The 21,665-nt window shown below is 44.7% G+C and overlaps 1 protein-coding gene across 1 annotated transcript; it reads left to right on the top strand.

The window, feature by feature from the left end:
• Nucleotides 1-245: 245 nt before the first annotated feature.
• Nucleotides 246-19,885, top strand: vimr2 (vimentin-related 2). Its single transcript, XM_080502129.1, has 10 exons — nucleotides 246-368; nucleotides 1,267-1,411; nucleotides 1,495-1,656; nucleotides 1,867-1,986; nucleotides 4,644-4,739; nucleotides 7,727-7,855; nucleotides 11,472-11,603; nucleotides 15,814-15,924; nucleotides 16,240-16,364; nucleotides 19,645-19,885. The coding sequence occupies exons 1-10, from the start codon at nucleotides 259-261 to the stop codon at nucleotides 19,685-19,687; spliced, it is 1,173 nt and encodes a 390-aa protein (XP_080358255.1). The 5' UTR covers nucleotides 246-258; the 3' UTR covers nucleotides 19,688-19,885.
• Nucleotides 19,886-21,665: the final 1,780 nt, after the last annotated feature.

Consider the following 21,665-nt stretch of genomic DNA (forward strand, 5'->3'; position numbering starts at 1 on the left):
CGGTGTTGTTGTTTTTAAAAATGTTTCTCTTCGCGGACGCCATCGGCATGCGCTCAATAAGGAAACAAAGCCACCAGGCAGGGAGTGAGTTATGGGCCCGACGCCACGGCTACACGTGAAATCCTTCACGGTTGACGTTCACGCTATAGTTGGTCGCCTGCACCTCGGCGCCACATTCCCCCGGGGTATAAAACCCACCTTCAACCTGCCCCCCTCCGCCATTTGCCTGTTGTGTTGTAGCTCGGTCCGAACGCCGCCATGGCCGTGCTCAGAGTGTCTTCGTACCGCAAACTGTTCGAGGAGGACGGCTGCAGTGGGACTGGAGGCCTGAGCGCTGGGTGTGGGGAGCAGTACCGCGCCTCCGCCAGGTCAGTGAGTTAACGTCATGATATATCTGAACTCGCTTAAACTAATAGTCTCAGTTTATTATGAAAAAAGAACCAATTGGAATATTTGGTATTTGTCATTTAGGAAAGTTTTGATGTTTGAGTTTTCAATTTAATAACCTTTTTTTATCACTCAGGTTTTCCAGCCAAATTTGTGACAATACTTAAAATGCCAAGTGAGGATTGAAGCAAAAACTTCCCATTGAGCATTAGATAGTTAGGCAGCTCACATCAAACAACGATGTGAGTTAGAGGACAGACATACATATATCAGTTTAATAACTTATTAACCAATATAATTGAGAATATTATTGGTACATTATTACGCAATGTTTGTTTTCAAAAAGTAATGTATCATAAGGTAACTAAGCTATTATTTCAGAAAAACCTCTGGATGATCGAAGAGACTAATCGAGACAAAATCATTTGAAAATTTAACAACACTCACAAGGTTCAAATGAACATTAGCATGGTTTGTCAACCAGGATGTAAAATGAAGATCTGAGTAAAATATTCATTTTAAAGTCATTTTTTTCTAGGCGTTAACTGACTCATACATTCAATTCAATGTTAACCATAAGTAGTTGATTGTAGTAAATGTTTATCTTGTAGATCATTCAGAAAAAGTTAAACTGCTGTTCACTATAACAGCTTCTCTAAATGTGGTGAGTTAATCTCTGCAATGTATTGTATTTTAAGTCTTAGTTATTGTCTCAAAATGAAGTTTATGATAAAAATCAAGTCAGTTCAGATTGACTTTCAGGAAGATTAACACTTCAAGACCAAATCCAGACTCAGTCTTTAATATATTTTCCACAGCAGCCCTCTAAATGTGCCCATACAGATGTGCGTCTTCATTCTGTCTTCATGCTCCTCTCAGGCGCACGGCTTCTTGCCAGTGTAACTGTGATAGCTTGGACTTTGCGGCAGCCAAGACGCTGAACAAAGAAGGCCTGAGTCGGTTTGTGGCTGATCGCACCCTCATCGCCGCCCTCAACGACCGCCTGGTCCGGCTCATTGAAGTGGTGAGGACAAACTCCGTCACCGCCGCCCGTCCTGCAGCGTTTCTCTGCACGCACCCGTCCTGACTTGAATATCTGCCCTTCAGGCTCATTGTTTTGAGGAGGAGAACGAGTCCCTTGAATGTCAGATCGTTGACCTCCAGGAGAAGTTGGACAGTCAGCCGGCCTCCTCCTCCGGGACCTCCTCTGCGGCGGTGGCGCCCGACCGCAGCCTGGATGCAGCGGTGGAGAGGCTGCGCAGGCAGAGGGTAGGTTGCTGCTGCTGCTGCTGCTGCTGCTGCTGGGTGTGTCTGCTGCATAGTTCTCTGCAGGGCATCAGGCCTAAGTTAGGCTTTTTCACGAGTCAGTCCACAGGCACGACTCATTCTCTTCCATCAGACAAACCTCACAGTGTGCAGTGACGAACAGGCCTGTCTTATTAAACCGTCGTCAAGATTCATCACGCCGTCTCTCTGCAGGATGAGATACTGTGTGACACCGAGGAGCTGCAGATGGAGCTGGAATGTGTGCAGATTGAGTATGAGAAGGCCGCACAGCAGAGGGTGCTCGTCCAGCAGGAGCGGCAGGACGTTTCCCAGGTAGACGCGTGTAAATTATCAACAAATTCAAAGAGTGCAAGTGGGGTCAAGACGATGAGAAATTCCTGTTAGTTCATACAACCGAACGAGTTGCAAGTTTACAGATTGGTTGACAAAATGTAATTATACTCACATTTTTTTCACTGAAGTAGTAATGCAGGTATTTAATTTGAAAAAAAAATCACTTTATTTATTCAGATGAATTTTGCTGGTGATGATTATTGTGATTGAAATACTCTTTCTGTCAGTGTGGACACACACCAGTTCAATCATTATCAATGGTTAAGACCATGATAGAGATCACATTTCAACATGTATCCCAGTGTTGAATCAAACTTAAAAAAAAAACAATTCCATTTGGAATCACTGGGTATTGATGTGACTGGATCTCTCCTAAATTCATCATTCACCTGCTGCTTTGATATTTTCACTATAAAACTGAACCTTTGTTAGTAGAGGCTGAAAAAGGTGAATAGACGTGAAGAGAAAGTACAAATATAGCTCAGACTCTTATCATGAACCAGTCCTGCAAACGTTCTGCACCACTTTCTGTGATAACGTTCTCCCACCACTAGATGGCAGTGTTGCCCAGCTCTGCAGAGTCTCTTGCATGGCTGCAGGTTTGTGCTGCTTCCTGATGGGTGTTGGTGAGCAGCAGCAGCCTCACAGTCTGGCCTGGTGGCCCTCAGCAACCTGAACTTTACAAATCCCCCCCCCCCCCCCACACACACACACACACACACACACACACATGCCAGAGCCAAACTTCTGCTCCCAGATGGGGTCAGACGCGAGGGAGGCTTTAATTCCTCCCTCGTAGATGTAACCCAGGCTGTAATACGGTGGCGTAATGCTCCTGCTGGCCCTGTTTTGGGGTTTTGTATTGGAAGCAGCTGCAGTGGGGCGGGGGAGGCTCGGCGGGAAGGTAGAGAGGACGAGCAGAGCTGCAGAAGGGCGATCAGCGTTTCTCTCCTGCGATATCTTCACTCTTCACTTAATTTCCCTTTCTCCTAAATCAAGAGATTTTCAGTTAAGTTGCTAGAAAAAAGGACAAGCGAGTGGATAAAAGAGAAAAGTCCAGGCACTTTTGAAAATAAAAACCTTAGAGATTACGTTCAAAGACTTGACTGAGGCGTATGGATTAAAAAGCAGCCACACAGGGTCTTAATTAAAGCACAAAACCATAAAAAAAAAAAATAACCCCAAAAAAACCTGCAGCTGCATTTGTGCAAAGTGCCATAAATCAATATTGTCATGTTGGAAAATGTGCCAGGGGACGGGGTGCGATGTGAACAGAGTCCCTCGTGTAATAAACCCAAGGAGATTTAGCACTAAAATTGGCAGCTCCATTCAGCTCAAGAGGCTTTCAAGTGTCTTTCAGTTCATTGTTTTGGATTTACGACCCACAGCTTTCACAGTTTTTTGTTTTTTTTCTCACTTTTTCCCCGCTTGTCTTTACCATCATTATCATTCACAACAGGCTAAATTCGGCTTCAGAACACTGTGATCCTCGAAGCGAAATAAAGAACGGCAGCCTTTCTCCAAGAACCACTGGATTTGTCTCCTCTATAGTTACATTGAAGAGTCTCTGAAAGCTTCATTCAAGAGTCATCAAACACCACAGAAAAAAAATATCAGCAAACACTGTCTCCCAAAAAGTCAGCACAGCATAAGAAAAAAACTAAAATAAAAACAGCAAATAGAGCTCTAAAAAGAGCTGGACACACATATCGGGCTGTGGCGAGGAGGCGGCATCCTGACGCAGATCATCATTGGCGTCTAGTTCAAGGACACTTTGGCACATGGAAGGGGTGAGACGGGGGAATCGAACCATTAGCGACCACCCACTGAGACAACTAGCGTTTTCTCTTCACCTCAAGATAAACAGGTCATTTAATAAATCGGTAGATGCTTCGATACCCAGATCCAAACAGGAGTTTAGTCACGTCCACTGTCCGAGTCAACGCGGATGGGCTCAGGTTTTGTGAATGACATCCAACATACTTACAGATGACGGCGGAAGAGCCCGTTTACCCACTGAGCTTTATGTCATTAATCAGAACTTGGCGTTGGGTTCACAGTTTGATCTACCAGTCCAGGAAATTAGTGCAGAGTCACACTCCCTCGCTCCCCCTCAAGTTTCTTTTTTATATTCAAAACAACCGGTGACCCCCGTCCACCCTCCCAGCCGGGATCCACAGTCCCGCCACCAAACACTCCCCTCGTGTGCCAACATGTAGAAGCAGACAACCCTCGGTAATTGCACTCGGCGCCAATTAATCTCGTTCTTTCTGAAGACGAGATGAGCTGGAGAACCCCTGCTGGCAAATGGATTGGGTGTTGGGGCTTTTGTGTCTAGTTAGCCTCCTTCTCATCTTCCTCCTGTTCCTGTTCCTCCTCCTCCTCCTCCTCCCCCCCCCTGCTTTTCCTCTGCATTGCGGCGCCTATGTGCTGTTCAGTGAAACGGGGTGGCTGTGCCGGCGCCGGGTGTTCCTTCAAATGTGGCGTCCCGGGGGGAGGGGAGGGGGCCGAGGGGAGGCGCGGGCGTGTGCTCCTCCGACCCGCGGTTTCGTCCGGCCCGCTCCTCTCCGACACCTCCAGAAATGAAGCCGAGCTTTGTTACTTCCAGCATCTGTTAACTTCATTTGCTTTTCCAGGAAGTGGACGCAGTGACAGCCGAGTGTTTGGCGCTGAGGGAGCAAGTAGCTATCTACGAGCAGCAGCTGGCCAACATGGAGGCCCAGCACTCCACGGTGAGAGGGGGGGGGAGTGTTGTGATGAAGCACCAACAGTTTATAGCTATGGAAGTGGCTCAAAATGTAGCACTTAGGTCAGACAGCAGTGTTGGAGGCCTGCCCAGATCTGTGGCGACAAACACACAGCTGCGATGACCCCGGTCAACTCGGCGAATAGTGGCAGACGACGGAAAGATACCTGAAGGAATTAAAAATGCCGAGTGAGAATGAGGCAATTCAGAGTAAATATTTCAGCACATTTTCAATATCGAGAGATGAACTTGATTTATGTGACCAACAAGACGCGGTTCTGCAGTTTTTGTGCAGAAATTTTCCCAACAAGGAAGCAGGGATAGGAGGATTCAACTCGTATGTTTTGAGAATGGCTATCAAGGTGGAATTTTTTGAAAACTCTCTGACTCAGTCGTCTTGTAGATGGGCAAAAACGCAACTTTCACGACACGCAGTCCATACTCTCCTGGGACTTGGTAGTTTTATAGACGACAGTCAAACTTAATAGCAATTCAACTTCGTCGTTTGACTATTCACCATCAAAAACGACTCCCGAGTGGCTAAACAGAAAAACGACATCATTTTAGCATTTCTTCCATTTCAGTGATATTGTTTTCAAAACGTTGCTGTGTAAATGTGAAACCTTTCTAGAACCAAAACACTAAAATTGCGTGTTGAGCCATATTAAGTCTTTCTTTAATGGCGAGCAGCTTGGTGCAGACGTTGTGGCAAAGGTCCAATTAAACTCTAAAGTAGGAAACCAGAGTATATGGAGAAAAAAAAAAAAAAAAACAACTTCTCACAGGGAGAACATGCAAACTCCACACAGAAAGACCTCTGAGCCCGTTCTGGAGTCGAGAGCGTCAGATATGTTGCATTTCCTGTAACATCATTCAGAAACAAATCGGCTGACTTGAATCCAATTTCATCAACATTTTCATTTCCTTGGAAATGACATGTTTATTAGTCCTGTTTTCTCTTGAGGTGTAAAACTCCATAACAGCTGTAGCCTCCCCACAACAACATGGAGACGGGTGCCAACAGCTCATATTGAGCTTTATGACTGTATAATAATGTATTCTCAGAATGTGCTTCATAGCACGTCAGTGTAAACGTGCTTAAGTGTGTAGAAATAGTAGAAATACACGATATAAAATGGTGAGATTATGTCTTGGACAATAGACGTGATGAACGTTGACATGTCACAGTCCAAACAATGTTTCCTTCAACGATAACTTCATGATCACGATTGGTCAAATTTGACAAAGAGCTGCAATTTGAATGTTTCTCTTTTCTGTCAAAATTTGGAGCTCGGCCTTTTTAAAGGAAGCAGGTCCGCCGCCATCTCCTACACACATCATTCCCGATACCACATTCACACACACGCCCTGCTCTCTGCGTCTTCTACAATTTTCTGCACCTCACCAGGAGATGACAGACGCCGGCCTGTATCAGATCTGGTGGCTGTCGGCAGGGAGAGAGTGAGAGGGAGGGAGGGAGGGAGGGAGGGAGGGCGGGAGAGGCTGCTGAAGCAGGAGCAACTCCATCACTCTGTGTTTTTTCCTCTGCAAAGCCGGGGCTGCCCGGCGTTTAACACACTCCCTCCGGGAGCCGCTCGATAACTCACAGTCCGGGAAATGCAGCTGAATACCAAATGAAAACAGAAGTTCCCTTTGTTTTATTAACTGTTGTTATTATCAGCACTCCCAGATTGCCCATATTCCCCTGACAAATCGGCAGCCATGTCGCCGTTTAGGTGCAGCGAGAAGGAGAAAAATGTTGGGACTGCCACCGCGCCTCCGTAGCAGTTCATTTTCTCCGTGATGGATGTGGGGGTTTTTTTTTTTACTGAAGGGAATACATATTGGAAGCTGAAGACATACATGTGGAGCTCTTTGTTGGGCGTGTAACCAAGCACCTTTGGACACATAATCCATTTTCATTGGTCATTTCATGACATTTCACATAATAGTTTCCGCTATACAACGTTTCAGTGGGATATGTTGTACCTCTCCATTGTACTGAAATCTCTTGATAAGCTCATGAATATTGAAAATTTCACAAAGTGTCTCAGCACAATATCTATATATATATTAAAAAAAAAGAAAAGACAAATCACCAGGATGCGATTGTGGAAATTCCAAATCTCCACAGTCAGAGACCAAATTTCATCCACTAGGAATTTGGGAGTGGAGAGGATGTAGTGGCCTGCCAGGAGTCCTGACCTCAACCCCACTAAACACTTGCAGGTTCAAGTTGGGCGTGATCGTCATGTGTGGCTGACCAACTCAACCATGCCGGCTGGTGAACGCTGGTCAGGCCGCGTGAGCACGAGGAGGTGCCCTTGATAATGTAGTTTTCTCGTTAGACATTTATCATCCAATCCGTCCAAACAAAGAAATTATTCTTTGCAAATATAATTTGCTAAACCAAAGAATTATTCTCCCCCAAGTTCAAATTTCATTACGTTCTGTTCTACGTTTATCTCAAGACAAGATTTAAACCGACCATCAACCTCTGTGATGTAATACCATTCTATTGCTGCATCTCTAATGTTACATTATGCATTCTTTAACATTTATTTTGTCCATTGATGAGTTGTCATTAAGCATTTTTATAACATGGAATTCCTTGAAAAACATGGATTTGTGTGGGTTCGTATGCATTCACAGCAAAATACCTTCAGTCACCGTTGATACTGTGCCATTGCACTATTGATTCATCATTAACAGCATTTCCCAGTTGTGGCGAGCCCTTTCCGTCCGTTTATTGAAGTTTATATGTGGTTTGATCGATTAAAATGTCATCTCCATTCATAAATGGATCATGTGTGCCGTGCGTAAAATAAATATAAGGGAGTGAAATGAACATTCTCGTTGCGAGGACATTTATCTACCCAGGTCTACTGGGAGTGCATTAAATGTGATTTAAGAACAGTACATTGAATGCGAGAAGTTCAGAGGCTCTGACATATCTGTGTGTTGTACGATCAGGAGGTGGGAACCCTCCTGGAGCCCGACGACAGGATGGTGGCAGCAGCGGGTCTTGGATTTGGCAGCCCCGACATCTCTCCCATCTTGGACGTGAAGGAGTACTACTGCCAGCTGGCTGAGTGCCTCCAGGTACAACACACTGTGACGCGAGACACAAAAACTGTTTGGATTTGCTCTCATACGAACGGACAGGCATTAAAGGGGTCATGTTATCCAGCTTTTCAACACCTTCACATGGTTTGACTAAAAACGTTGTATTCAAAGTTTATTTCCCCCAAATCCAGCTATTCCCTTGATGATTTTCCCTCCATTTGAATATTGGATCATAGGAGCTGCATTCAGAATCTGCTGTGTCTGTGTGAGCTGGACTGGCTCCGCCTACACATTCCCATCTTGAGAAGAGGAAGAAGTGCTTCCTCTTGTGGTGCCCTGTGCCAGAGTAGAGCCGCCTAACTGTGGGAGGAGTCAAAGGGGGGGGGACATACCTTGATTGTGATTGGCTAAACCCCCGATGACACGATATAGGGTTTGATTTCTGATTTGCTCGTTGGAGCAACGCACTTTTTAAAAAGAATTAAACAAGCCAGGGAGAGAGAGGACATACGATCCAGTTATGGGGACGATTCTTTCTGTTGGGAAACCATTACAAAGTGAATATTGCATAATATGACGCCGTTGAACACACAAGTGACAGACGGGCATCACTTCGTGCAGTATGACGGAGGGTGTTATTTTATGTCTTGGTAAACGATGTCCCGTTGGCCGGAGTGTGTCTACCAGCAGCCGATGTTCCCTGCAAGTACTTGAGTTGAGTCCTTTTTCCCATAATATTTCAGATGCTGACAAGTGGATGTTTGAATGTTCTTTTCTTTTCCCGACAGACAATTTTTCCCCCCTGTGAATAAATGTTGTTGGAGCAACGTCTCCATTTTTAGTTTTGCCTTACAACAGGGCAGCCTCATGGACCCTGGAAAGGAAAAACTCGCTTCTGACTCGAAAAAACCCCCACTTTAGAACCAAATACTGTGAAGTCAAACTTGCTGTTGCCCAATATAGCAGCCCATAGTCTTGTTGGACTTCTGAGATCATCTGTAGGATCCTTGAGCAAAAACTAATCACTGGTATGACTATTTGATTAGTATCACATGTACGTGTTGAAGTTGCACTCTGGAAGTTGTGCAAACTTCAATCATATTTGAGGATAATGTCTTTTAAATTTCATGCCCTTGTCAGAACATTATGAGCTGCAGATTCAAACAGCTGGAGGATTATTTAGACGTACAATGAAGTGATGTGATTAAAAGAGCTTCCATCAACCATGATTTGGTTAAAAAACAAACAAACAAGCAAACAAACCAACAAAAAAAGAAATGTGGCTTTATTTTTGGTTTTATTCATGAAAATGCTGAGTCACAGATTATGACCTTAAACTTCACTCAGCTTGAGTCAGTTCTACCACTCAGTTTGGATTTGTTATGTGTTCTATTATTATTTTTCCCCAAATAAAAAGGACTTTCTAACACAAAGACATTTTTTTTATATTACTGTTTTCCTCACCTGACCTTGAAAATGTTCCCATCTTCTTGTTGCTCCACAAATATCCAGTGTTTTTTAATTGCTAATATTCTTACCATGTGCTTCAATGTGCGCTGTAACAGCCATTACAAAGACAAATCTCCACTATTGTCCACTAAAGTAGATGATGAACCAACTAAACCTTCTAAATCCTTTAATGGGTTGCAGGGATTCGCCTCTGTAAACTACATAAATCAGAAATGAGCAAGACGAAACGCCACTTCAACAATCTACAGCTGTGTAACTTTCAATAATGCACCAGTGTTGATGGCGTGAGACAACACTGGAAAGTATTTGTACTTGGTTTTAACTGTCACTCCTGACATCTGTACTTGAAACTTCAGTGAAAGGATCAAAGCAGCTGATGGTAACAGTTGCACACAGCGATCACGTGACCACACTCTGTCCAATAGGATGAAATTAATGTCTTTTTGTCAGAGCATGTACTCATAACCAAGTCTTTCTGTTTTCCACACACGTATCCAAGTATCTGTACTCCTGCATTAGTCGAAGTTAACTTCTCCTGGAGAATGACGGCTTTCACATTTTATATATTTCTCCGGTTACTTTATCATGCGGCATGACAAATTAAATTGAAATATTTAGTTTCTTCGCTTACATATATGTTTTTGTGGGTTCACATCCAAGAGTGTAAAAACAAGTATTGAGCAACATTCTCACACAGTGAATTCGCATCACAAAAGGTGTTTATTTAGTTGATTTTCCCTCTTTGCTGCTTGTTATAAAAAAGTTGTATTACTTTTATTGGCTTGTCGATCAATTCATAATTGGTCTTTTCTCTAAATGAATGGGTATCGGAGGTGGGGGGGTAAAAAAAACAGAGAGCAGCACTTCATCTGCCTAATGGTCAAACGAGCCCTCCCCCCTTTTTATTCTCACCCTCTCTCTCTCTCTCTCTCTCTGTCTCTCTCTCTGTCTGTCTCGCTGTCCCTTCAGTCGAGACGTAAATCTCCGCTTTCACAAATCACACAGCAACACCCCACCGTGTTTTCTTTACCTCTTAACACAACACCAGGGAAGAAGCTGGGAATTCGGAGGTGCAGCACCGTACCCCGACAGATCGCCTTTGTCCACCTGTGTGTGTGTGTGTGTGTGTGTGTGTGTGTGTGTGTGTGTGTGTGTGTGTGTGTGTGTGTGTGTGTGTGTGTGTGTGTGTGTGTGTGTGTGTGTGTGTGTGTGTGTGTGTGTGTGTGTGTGTGTGTGTGTGTGTGTGTGTGTGTGTGTGTGTGTGTGTGTGTGTGTGTGTGTGTTACAGAGGTACTGCTCTGGGGGTCAGGCTGTAGCTCCGGTGGGTCTGACCCCCTCTGGGGTGAGGATGTCTGCCCAGTTCAAAGGTCAGGGCTGTAATCAGACTGCAGGCCGCCTTCCCAGGCTCTTTAGCAGCACAGGAGTGGACGCCTGTGTGTGTGTGTGTGTGTGTGTGTGTGTGTGTGTGTGTGTGTGTGTGTGTGTGTGTGTGTGTGTGTGTGTGTGTGTGTGTGTGTGTGTGTGTGTGTGTGTGTGTGTGTGTGTGTGTGTGTGTGTGTGTGTGTGTGTGTGTGTGTGTGTGTGTGTGTGTGTGTGTGTGTGTGTGTGTGTGTGTCCTTCATTTGGAGGGATGGCTAAGGAGCGACTGGTGTATTTTTATAAATATATATACTTACGTGTATGTTTGAATGTGTTTTTATGTGCGTTTCTCCCGTTCCCCTGAAACCCCCCCCCCCCCCCCCCCCCCGTCTCTGCACTCGCCTCTCTCTCCCACTCAGCCTCTTCCCTTCGCCAGCTGGACACCGTCCCGTCTTACGCCTGGCCTCGATTACCAGACGCAATTGTCTCGATGCTAAAATGATTGCTATTGGATTTGAACAGTAATGGTGATTGCTGGCTGACTTCCACACACCTGTGCAGCCTCCGTGTTGCTTGTTTCTGCTGCGTCTGTTTCATCTAATCACGAAATGTGGCGTTCGCGATGAGAGCGGCGACCGTCTGCCAGCGTGAGGCCGTGATTGCTCTTTTGCTCCCTCTGTCAAAGTGCACTTTCCCACCGCCTGCGGAAAAAAAAAAAAAAGGAGCACTACCCTCCACACAGTCATTCGTAGGCACAAATCTAAAGACCTGGTAATTTTATGAAGTGCAGAAAACTTTCATGACTTCTTATCTGCATTTGCAGTTTGAGTGTGGCGCGTCCTCCTCCACTGTGGATCTCGGCAGTGATGGAAAGGAAGTGGAAGTGGGAGGAACTGCAAGGTCAACAGTCACAGACCTGTCAAAGATAAAGGATGTCGGCGAGATTAAGGACCTGGTGAGTGGCCTCACTTTCTACTTCGTCAGTTCACCCAAATTCCAAAATGTGGTACGAAGACACGTTGGATGTGCCTGGCACATTTGTGCTTCAGTTTATTTGAGAAAGGAGACAAATCGCAAATGTCCAGTTCTTCTATCAGATGTGCTTCAGAAGGTGCAGAGAGCGAGGACAAGACACGAGGGAGACACGAGTGAGAAATGGAGAAAAGCTCAGTGCAGTAAAATGTCTTTGTAATCTAAACCTATAGAAGCTTGACTAGAAAATGGTCCAGAGGTAGTCTGTCAGCACTAATAAATAGGAAAGTTAAAAGTGTAAAGCCTATGTTAACTTTCTTGCCTGAAAGTTGAAAAAAAAAAGAGTGATGGATGGTTGTGAGAAGAAGAATTTACAATTTACAAATGTGGTCTGCATGCGTCTGTGTTGGCAATTTATTTCTGGAATGTTGTATGAATGGGCTACAACACTGAATCATGATATAAATAATTAAATGGTGAACATATATTATTTAATATAAAATGAATTTTTTAGTTTAATGAATTAATGACACATTATATATTAAATTCCAATATTAATTAATTAATGACACATTTAAATAACTATTTAATAATGTATGTATTTATTAGATTTAGGCAAATTTAATCCTCCATATCTAACAAGTATTTGTTAAGATCAGATTTGTTTTCCTTTAAAGATACTAGGAATGTCAGTAATTATGCATTTCTGAGCTTTCGAGAGATTTGATTGAGGTGGCGATGTTTCATCGCTTCAGAACATTAAACATTGTTTAGCTGAGACGAATATATTTAGGTTTCAAACCAACTGGTATTAAAAATGATGTATAAACCTCTTTCGGTTACTGAATTAAATGAATGGGCGGAAAACAGCAGACCTGGCAACCCTGATGTCAAAGACAGGATTTCTCTAAAGGAGCTTGTTACTCCAGCTGTTATTCTTTTTCATCAAATTCTCTGCGGCTCCAAAATCATTCATTTCGCAGTCTATTGTTTTAAAACAGATGTCTGTCTAAATGTTGACCAACACATCCACCAGCAAGTAACCTCCAGCTTCCTGCTCCTATAATGTGTTTTTAATCTACGGAGGTTTCCTGTTTGTAAAACATAAGTGAACCGAACAGGGAGACATTAATAAGCATGTGGCCACACGGCGCAGAAAAATGGGAATGTTTCAGGCTGACGTGACCTTTGTCATTCAAGTCAGCAGGCGCTTTGTTTGAGTTCAGTATCCAGATGTCCATCACGCAATCATGGTGTAATTATACTCCCGACGAGCAGGTCTGAGTATTTTTGAGACACTGGGGAGTTTTTGTTGCGAGTCGGTGGGGACGGTTCATACCGCTGTCATGTCTTCATACAACATATAGATTAATGCTGCAGCTGGCTCGATGCTTTTGTCTTATTTACAGTCTTTATTCTTAGTTACAGAGTTTTTGCAGACGTGACTGTGATGTTCTCGTATAGCTGGTGAGGCGTACGGAGAAATGCAGACACTCACGTTCACACGTGTTTTTGGGCTGTTGGATGATCCAAAGTGCATAGAGACAAACTACAGGGAGAACATGCAAACTCCACACACAAAACCAGGGATTTGACCATTGTGTGGTGATTAAAAAACAAACAAAAAACAGTCCGTTGTTAACATCCCAAAATCCAATCAATTTGTCCTTGGATGATGACAAATCATCCCTGAAAATCAGCATACATCAAATAATTGGTTTATTGAAAAGCTAACATAGTTTTTCCTGAAAGGCCTGTTTGGTTCACAACATAACCAAACATCACAAATGTTGCAATAAACCATTGAGATCTTTGTAAACCAGTAGGAGTGATATTTTGAATTCAGTAATAATTTAAACCTAACCCCACTTGCCTACTGACAGGAAGTCAATAAATATGGAAAAAGCCTAATCAGGGCAACTGGTCAAATGTCTTGGACGACGTTTCAGTCTTCATCCAAGTGGCTTCATTGGTTCCCTTAACTAGGTTGGCTTGTCTAACTAAATGATCGGTAGATTTCATTAGCTGATGACACTGGCTTTTTATGCTGACGATTCCGTTGAGATGCAACGATAAATATAGGAAAAGTTCCCCGTTTGGCAGATTTATTTACTTGTCTCCTGCCTCTGCACCTGTTTGGGAGTCTAAACTCTGCATCGAGTAACCAGTGCAGACCAAGTATGAAAATATACATTCCTACTGGGGAAACATACCCTTCAGGTCTCATATTCACACGTCGTTTCAGCCTTTTGGTTCCTGCTGACTGATTGCGATCTTCCCATAACACGTTTCTAACCTTTTCCTTGGTGAGAAAAAAAAAAAAAAAGACGTGCCTGACAACTCAGAACTGGCCCTGTGTTGCACATCAGCTCTTAAATCAGACATAATGGTGGAAATGAATGGTTTCCCACAGCAGGCGAGGGGAGTCGAGAGCAGCTGACTGACAGCGCAGCAACAGTGTGGGAGATCCTGCTGACCAGAGTGTTTACTCTGCGGACACTTTCAGCGGGAGATGTGAAGGGCTCGGCTGCAGCTCAGACAGGATTTATTGCCCTCCGCGTCCTCGGTATATTAAGTACAGTCTTTGAAAGCGCCGGCAACATCATAAACGCCTTATAACTCCACACACCCACACCGATGTGAGGCCTCTTCCGCACAAGTTCAGAAACATGCCAGGACAGCAAAAGACAAAGCAGGAAAAAACCACCTCCTGCTTCGTCTACCGTCTTCTCCGTTACGTCCCAGCGGTCTGACCACACACAGCTGGCACAAAACCACATCTGTAACAAACATGGTGGTTTGGTTCTCATTACCGAGGCTGCGGCTCTACCTCCAAGCTCTTTAAATAAACAGGCAGCCTCTGTAACCACAGCACAACTCTCTCGGCATCATCCGCTTCTCTCTAACGTGCAGCAGTCAACTTGTGCCTGACGGATGGACAGCTCGGCCTGATCTGCTCCGTTTCCCCCCCCCCCCCTCCCCCTCTCCCGATGCCCGCTGATGGACGCCTCGGGTCTGGTTTCTCACCGAGACACAACATGGCCAAACAAACAGATTGCGGTGAAATCAGCCCCGATGCACAAATGTATGCGATAGAGCAGGAGCTGATGGGGCCTGACTCCATGTAACGTGACAGGGGAAGCTGAAGGGAGACTGCGATTGAGCCACCCGGGCATTTTGGGAAGTGCGAGGAGTGACCGGGCCGTCTTCTCGCTCACAAGATCTGGCCGAAAGACGAGCAGGACCGCCTGGATCCCCATCTGGCTCAGACAGCTAATTGTTGAACTTCAGTGATTGCTGTAATTACTCACGGCGGGACGCCGCAGCCTCAGACGTCTGGAAGAGGGATGCTCCTCGCTCAGTTTGCGGATGCAGTAAACCATCCTGTTTTATCTGCATTTGCTTGGTTAGTTGTCACAGTCAGTTCTTAGAAATACATGCATGTCTTCCTGTATCTGTCGTTGTTTTTTTATGCAAATTTATATACGTGTTTGATCATCAATATGGGCTTTTTTTCCCTTTTTTTTTTTGCTCTCATAATTGTTTTTTTCCCCTACATGTGTTTCATTATCTGCAACTTTTACAAAACGTGAACATTCAACATTGCAGCAAGATCATCCGGGACCAAAAATGTTTACGGCGGATCAGAGACAACTGTGAGGAGAATCCGTGGAAATTCTCATCGTGGAAGAGTGATTGTTTGTATGAAAGGTTTCGTGAATGTTTCTCGGCATGCAAGGGAAGTTTTAGTTGGACCACATTACAACTGGCCGGGATGAATTGCAAAACAGAGCTGATACAAGTGTAAATATAGGATTTGCTGTCATCAGGGGGTCCAAAACGATGATTCAGATGAATGCAAATGTTATTCTGTCTGTTGGGGATGTTGAACAGACACCAGCGGACACCATGACAGGCGAGATGTTACACTTCAGATGTTCAGTATTCATGTAGAGACGTTATTTAAGGACAAGGCAGTAATTCGACGATATTACGACACTGGTCTTTAATGTCAATCATCTGCTCTCCTGAATCACTCTTCAGCTGCTGTTTATAAGCTGGAAATCGCTGTGAATGAAACATTGTCGTCATCTGTCGTCATCAAATCAGACCCACAGAAGAGGGTCAGTGGAGATGTCTGTTTCGCGGGCACGTTTTTAACATCTGCAGTTTTCTCCTTTCTATTCATGTAGATTTCAAAGCTGGAAAAGGAGCTGGCGGAGCTGGAGAAGTGCAGCGAGGAGCTGGAGGACGAGGTGGAGATGAAGGAGGCTGCGTACGTGGACGAGATTGCAGAGCTGGAGGTACGAGAGTGGACTGATTAATGTAATCAGGAGCCGTAATGGACCAGTGGTTTGAGCTGATTCTGTCATTTAATCTCATCGTCTGAACCCCACCCTGTGTGTGTGTGTGTGTGTGTGTGCGTCTGGGTGTGAGTGTGTGTCTGTGTGTATCTGTGTTTACATATATATGTCTGCCTGCTTCTGTGTGAGTGTGTGTCTCTGTCTGGCTGTCTGTGTGTGAGTGCAACTTTGTGTGTGTGTGTGTGTGTGTGCGCACGTGTGTGTGTGTCTCCATATGTCTGCATCTCTCTATATTTATTTGTCTGTGTCACTCAGTGCACTATAGATGAGATGAGGCACAAGGAGGCTGACCTGCAGGCCCAGATGAAGGACCAGTGTGACGACTATCAGGAGCTCCTCGGCGAGAAGATGGCCAGAGACATGGAGATCGTCGCCTACAGGTCAGCAACCGGTTCAACATTTCGGTTGAAGTTTTAACTGTGAGCTGAGCTGAATTTATCCACGACAGAACAGACGAGGTAAAAACCCTCCGACAGTGGCAACGGAGGATAAACAATAAAGTTACAGAATAAACGAGCACAATGATTCATTTACAGATTCATTTCACACATATTTCTAGCTTTATTTTACTGGTTCAGGTTCCCACTGAAGATGTTCTGTTTTCCGAAATCTCTCAAATAATTTATTTTAGGAGAAATTAAAAAGAAAAACACCTTTCCCCCCCGGGATTGGTTTTTACAGCTGCAGTTATGCATTTTAAGAGCGTTTCAAGTTTAAGACCTGATGTGCCGCAACGGACCATAATGCACTTGTGCCGATCCACGTCTCTTTTGCACATTTTAAAATGAAGAGCCGCCGTAAATACGAAGCGGTCCCCTGCAACTCACAACCCTCATAATGGAGCTACGGGTCGTTATTCTTAAGTGAGAACCATAAAATTTTAGGGTTTATACCGGAGGCGTGAGAGGACTTTGAGGTGGTGCGGGTTTTAATTGTTGGTGCAACTGTCAGTCAGTGGGACGGGGTTTAACATGCCAACAGAAACACTGCAGCATGTCATTCCTCTGATACGTTTTGAAGGTGTTTAAATCCGCCGATGCGGCGTCTGATTGCAATTAAATTATTTAAGCTCTGAGGCTTCCCTGACAAGTACTGTATATTTTCAATGTGTGAGACGGCGGGTCAAATGAAAGCAGACGTCCCCTACGGTGCTCTATGTGCCACATATTATGTAAACATGTCAAGAGGAATGAAGACTTTGAGGTGTAAAAACACATCATGGTCCCAGGATGATTTCATTAGATTTCAAATTTGCCTGATCTGTTTACTTTCGACATTCCTCACCTTTGAGCTTCGCGTCGCAAAACAGGAAAACGGAGAATTCCTTAAACAAAAGCATTGCTGTGAGTAATGCAACTCCCGCTTTGGCCAAGAAGCTGGTACAGTGGCACCTGCACGCCACGGCGTTGTTTTGGTATGTGAGACAAAAGGGTTGACATCACGTGCCGGGCCACGCGGGGGGGGGGGGTCAAAGAGGAAACGGCTCCCGAGCGTGATGCGGCTTCCTGTCCGTGACCTTGAAAGACGTCTCTGCCGCTCTCGCTCCGTCCGTAGAGGTTGTTTAACCATCTGCCATCCTGGTATGTGGACTGACGCACTTCAGCAATCCCGTTCTGCCCGTCGCAGACTTCCTCCTGGCCCTTCCATTGCCCATCTGACCCCCAGGGGGCCCTGCTGCAGCCCCCCCCCCCCCCCCCCCCCCGAGCTCAGACCCTCAAAGAAAACCTCATTAGAATGGGCGAAGAGGACCTCACACTGTCGGCGCTGTGAGCTGGGCCACTGCCAGCGCTCCTCCACGCCAGCCTGTTACTGTCAGCGCCCCCTCTTACACACATTTACAAATTCGCCACAGTTTTAATTCCCTCTCATTACCCAACAGGCTGTCCCAAAGACATTTAAGTTGCAGGAAAGGCACGCAGGCCGTGCCAACTTTCTTCCCTTCTCCTTCTTTATTTACTGGATGTTTTGTCATCCGTGATTAAAGCCATGAATAAGAAATGAAAACGGTGGTTGTTTATTCCCTCCGTGCCGAGGAAAACTGTCTGCACAACAGACCCTAATGACCCCGGGCTGTCGTTACTGGGTGGCTTATCGTCCGTGAAAGCATCTCGGAGCAGTTTGGGCAGATGCTCGCTGCTTTTTTTTTTTTGCTCGCTCTTGATGCGAACCAATGTTACTACGTAATTCATTCATGTTCTTTGTGTTCCACTCACGCCGCTGCATGACACGGCAACAAGTGGATTGACTGAGAAGAACATCTTTTTTTAGGTTAAGTACCGATTTTGAAGCTGCTGACGCAAAAGACACTCTCCATAAGCAGGAAAACAAATGGCACTCTTGTAAATCGTAAATGGTACCTAAAATATACTCAAAGCACATGTAAAATGCCCCTCTGTCCCCAACGTCACATTAAAAGTTGTCAAATCTATGACATGCAGAATTAAGTTGAGCCCAACGTCCATTAGCAAGACGTTGTTTGAGTGAGGCCGGTATGCAGGATTACCACCGCCGTCATCGTGAGGCCTGTGAAGTCGCAGCTTTTTGTTCACATGACGTTCATCAGGAGTTTGTCCGTTATGATGTGCATATAATTTTTTCTTTCATGTTGGCTTAAAAACTTGACTCTTGAAGTTCATTCTTGACCCTAGAAACTTCTCTCCCAGCTCCCAGCTCCCGGCTCCACGTTTGCGATCAAAGGTTCAGAGCAGCTACTCAAATGAGCAAGAATTGAAGTTACTAGACAACAGAGCATTGTAGTTCCAAATTCTGAGTAGTTTTCAAAACGAACACTAAATACTGTTTTAGTTTCGACATTCATTTTTATTTGCAGCAGTAGGAGTATGTGCAATAATCTTGTTGTACATTTGCAGGGTGAACACCTTCAGATTTATGCAAATTTACCAATGCAAAATGTTGAAAACCTTTTTTAGCAATTTCGTCACAAATCTAGCTAATTCAGTTGGAGATTTTTTTTTTTTTACAGGCAAGTTGGAAGATAAAGCAAGTTATAAAATTGGCGCTCAAATTAATAAAGTCGCATTCAAAGTCTTTTCTTCATGTTTGGATCATTCTGCATGATCAGTAAGTCTGCTGCTTTCTGCTGCGTTGGTTCTTTTAAAGGAGGTTCTTCTCGTGCACTGGAGGGATTTTCAACAATGCGGAGGATTAAGAGTGAAAACATTAGAGAGACATCTGGTCTTAGTCAGGTTTGTGGGACTATGAGAGAAAAGATGCCGACATTTTTTGGTGGTGTCGGTAGGAGAGATTCCTGAAATCTTCAAGAATGAACTATAAATAGCTCAAAAAGTTATTGTGAATTGCAATGCCATCCATACATGCATCCATTCCATGGAGGGATAGATGGCATTCATTTTTTTTTTTGAATGACCTCTTTTCGCTAGTTTACAGTTCAACTTTAAAGCTTTTAAAATGTGTAAGACAGTTGTTGTAAACTTTGCACTCTGTTTGGTTTGACACCGTGAGATTATTTATACAAAAGATGATCCACATCGCCGATTATCTGATGGGAATCTGGTGGCAGTTTCACATGAAGCGACCCCTCTGTGGTATCCTCGAATGCACTCGTGAGGATGTTTGTCATGACAGTCTGTGCGAGTTATAACCCTCTCGTTGTGTATTTGTGTATCTCTTGTGGTCCAGGAGTCTGATGGAGGAGGAGGAGGCGAGGCTGTGCTGCCTGTGAGTCAGACCGGCTGGATGCTCGTCGGCAGGCGGGTTGAAAGACGGACAAAAGAACAAAAAAAAAAAATGAAGCTTCAGCTTGAAGTACCAGTGCAGCCGCTGGTGCAGATGTAAACTTATCATGACAGATTAATGCAGTCTGGAGGCCGAAGCAGGGCCATTGATAACAGGTCGCTGGCAGATGACCCCGAGACTTTTAAGAAAGATGGAGCTGTCTAAGCCTGGTGGGAGGGACGAGGGGGGGGGGCTGTGCTGCTAAACCTGCATCCATTCAGAGTCGGGCAGGGATATTTCCTTATGTGGGTTTTCAACGCCAGCCGCTGACATACCATTCATAAATGTTTTGCTGAACACAGCTCACACACAAACACAAATATAAACAAACAGAGCAGCTCGAAGGAGTCGTCTCCCGCTCTGATCCCACCTCGTCCATCACTCAAAGTCCATCTGATTGCCGGCTCTTAACCTACGACCCTGTCACTGTTCGCTGACATAACTGCGGTCCTGTCTTCAGTAAATAAAAGAGCCTCGCCCCCCCCCTTTTACAGTGACGTCAGATCCGGCAGCCAAATGTGTGCAGTGTGTTTGCTTCTCCAAACGGTTCGTGAAGTCGATTCAACGCACCTGAATCTTGCAAGAAAACCTGAAAAAAAAAAGTGATTTATTCTGTCAGGGGGTTGAGATTTCTTCTGTAATCTTTCCCCAATTTTCATGTTAAATCCCTCTGTGATAAATCAGCTCTGGGCCCAGCTTCAGACTGTACTTTAGATTTGAATAAAACTTGCTGCTTCGAGGATTACTTCAAACTGTGTGTGATGTCTTCTGTTAAAAAAAACAGTTTCATGAGAACTGCTGCTGAATCCTCAGGCTTAACGCCCCCCCCCCCCCCCCCCCCACCCCCCAACCCCGCCCCCCGCCCGCACTGTAAAACTATGCAGAGAGCCCAGTGATTTATGCGCAGTGATCCTTCTCTCATTCATCTTCATGCTTAACGTGAGATTTGAACATTCCCAGCTATTAACAATCTCCAAGGCTTGTTAGCCCTGCCATAAAGATGAAAAATGCTGCTAATAACGGATCAGATAAGATTAGACACACTCGGCGAGCCTCTGCTGATGAGGAGTTAGTCTCTGTGATAATTGAGTTCAGTGTCTGGAGGAGGAGTTTAGAGTCGCTGCGGCGATGTGTTTAATTGTCCCGACGTGAACGATGGCTGGCCCAGCGAGACGCCGCTGTGGCGTCGGAGGAGGAGGCGACATCGACGCGTGGAGGTTCAAATATCTAATATTCACTTGGTGATATGGAGGGTTCCGCAGTAACGTGAAGTTTGCATGTTCGCACGATTTATCCAGGTTTACTAGGTACAGTTGAAAAAAAAAGAAAATCTTCATTTGAGGATAAATAGTGAAATGAAATTGCACCACAATTCTCCAACTGCTCAAATAATGTGAGAATATCTGGATAAAATCCATAAATGCACAAGCAGAACATGCAAGTACAAGAACGAAATGATCCGGGGGGGATTCTCACTGCGTGTTCATTGCTGCACCTCCATAAGACCTTCTCATCAAGGGCAGATCTGTACTTGTGTTTTGTTTTTGTTTTTTAAATGTAAAAAAAAAAAGACAAAATAGAAGTTTAGTGTTGCGTTAGGATTTCAAACGCTTGCACTTTCAGCTCCTTTCATAACACAATTAGATGTCTCAAAGGCTCCCGGTATTTGGAGTGCGGTGACCTCTGCGCTGCTCCGTATCCTTCTGTCCTCGTCGCGCGTCCTTGACGACTTGAGAAGAAAAAAAACGCGTTAACCTCTCGAAGCCGGTCGGCGACTCCGAGAGGCCCGGGGCAACTCTGCCGCACCGTAAAATTTGATTTGATCTTTCAAAGCTGAGTCATGGATCAGTGGTCAGCCAGTGGCTTGGCCTTTTCATCAGCCTTTTCTTCACGCTTTTTTTTTTTTTTTTTTTGATGATGATGAT

The sequence above is a fragment of the Blennius ocellaris genome, assembly GCF_963422515.1.
Source record: "Blennius ocellaris genome assembly, chromosome: 9".
Taxonomy (NCBI): domain Eukaryota; kingdom Metazoa; phylum Chordata; class Actinopteri; order Blenniiformes; family Blenniidae; genus Blennius; species Blennius ocellaris.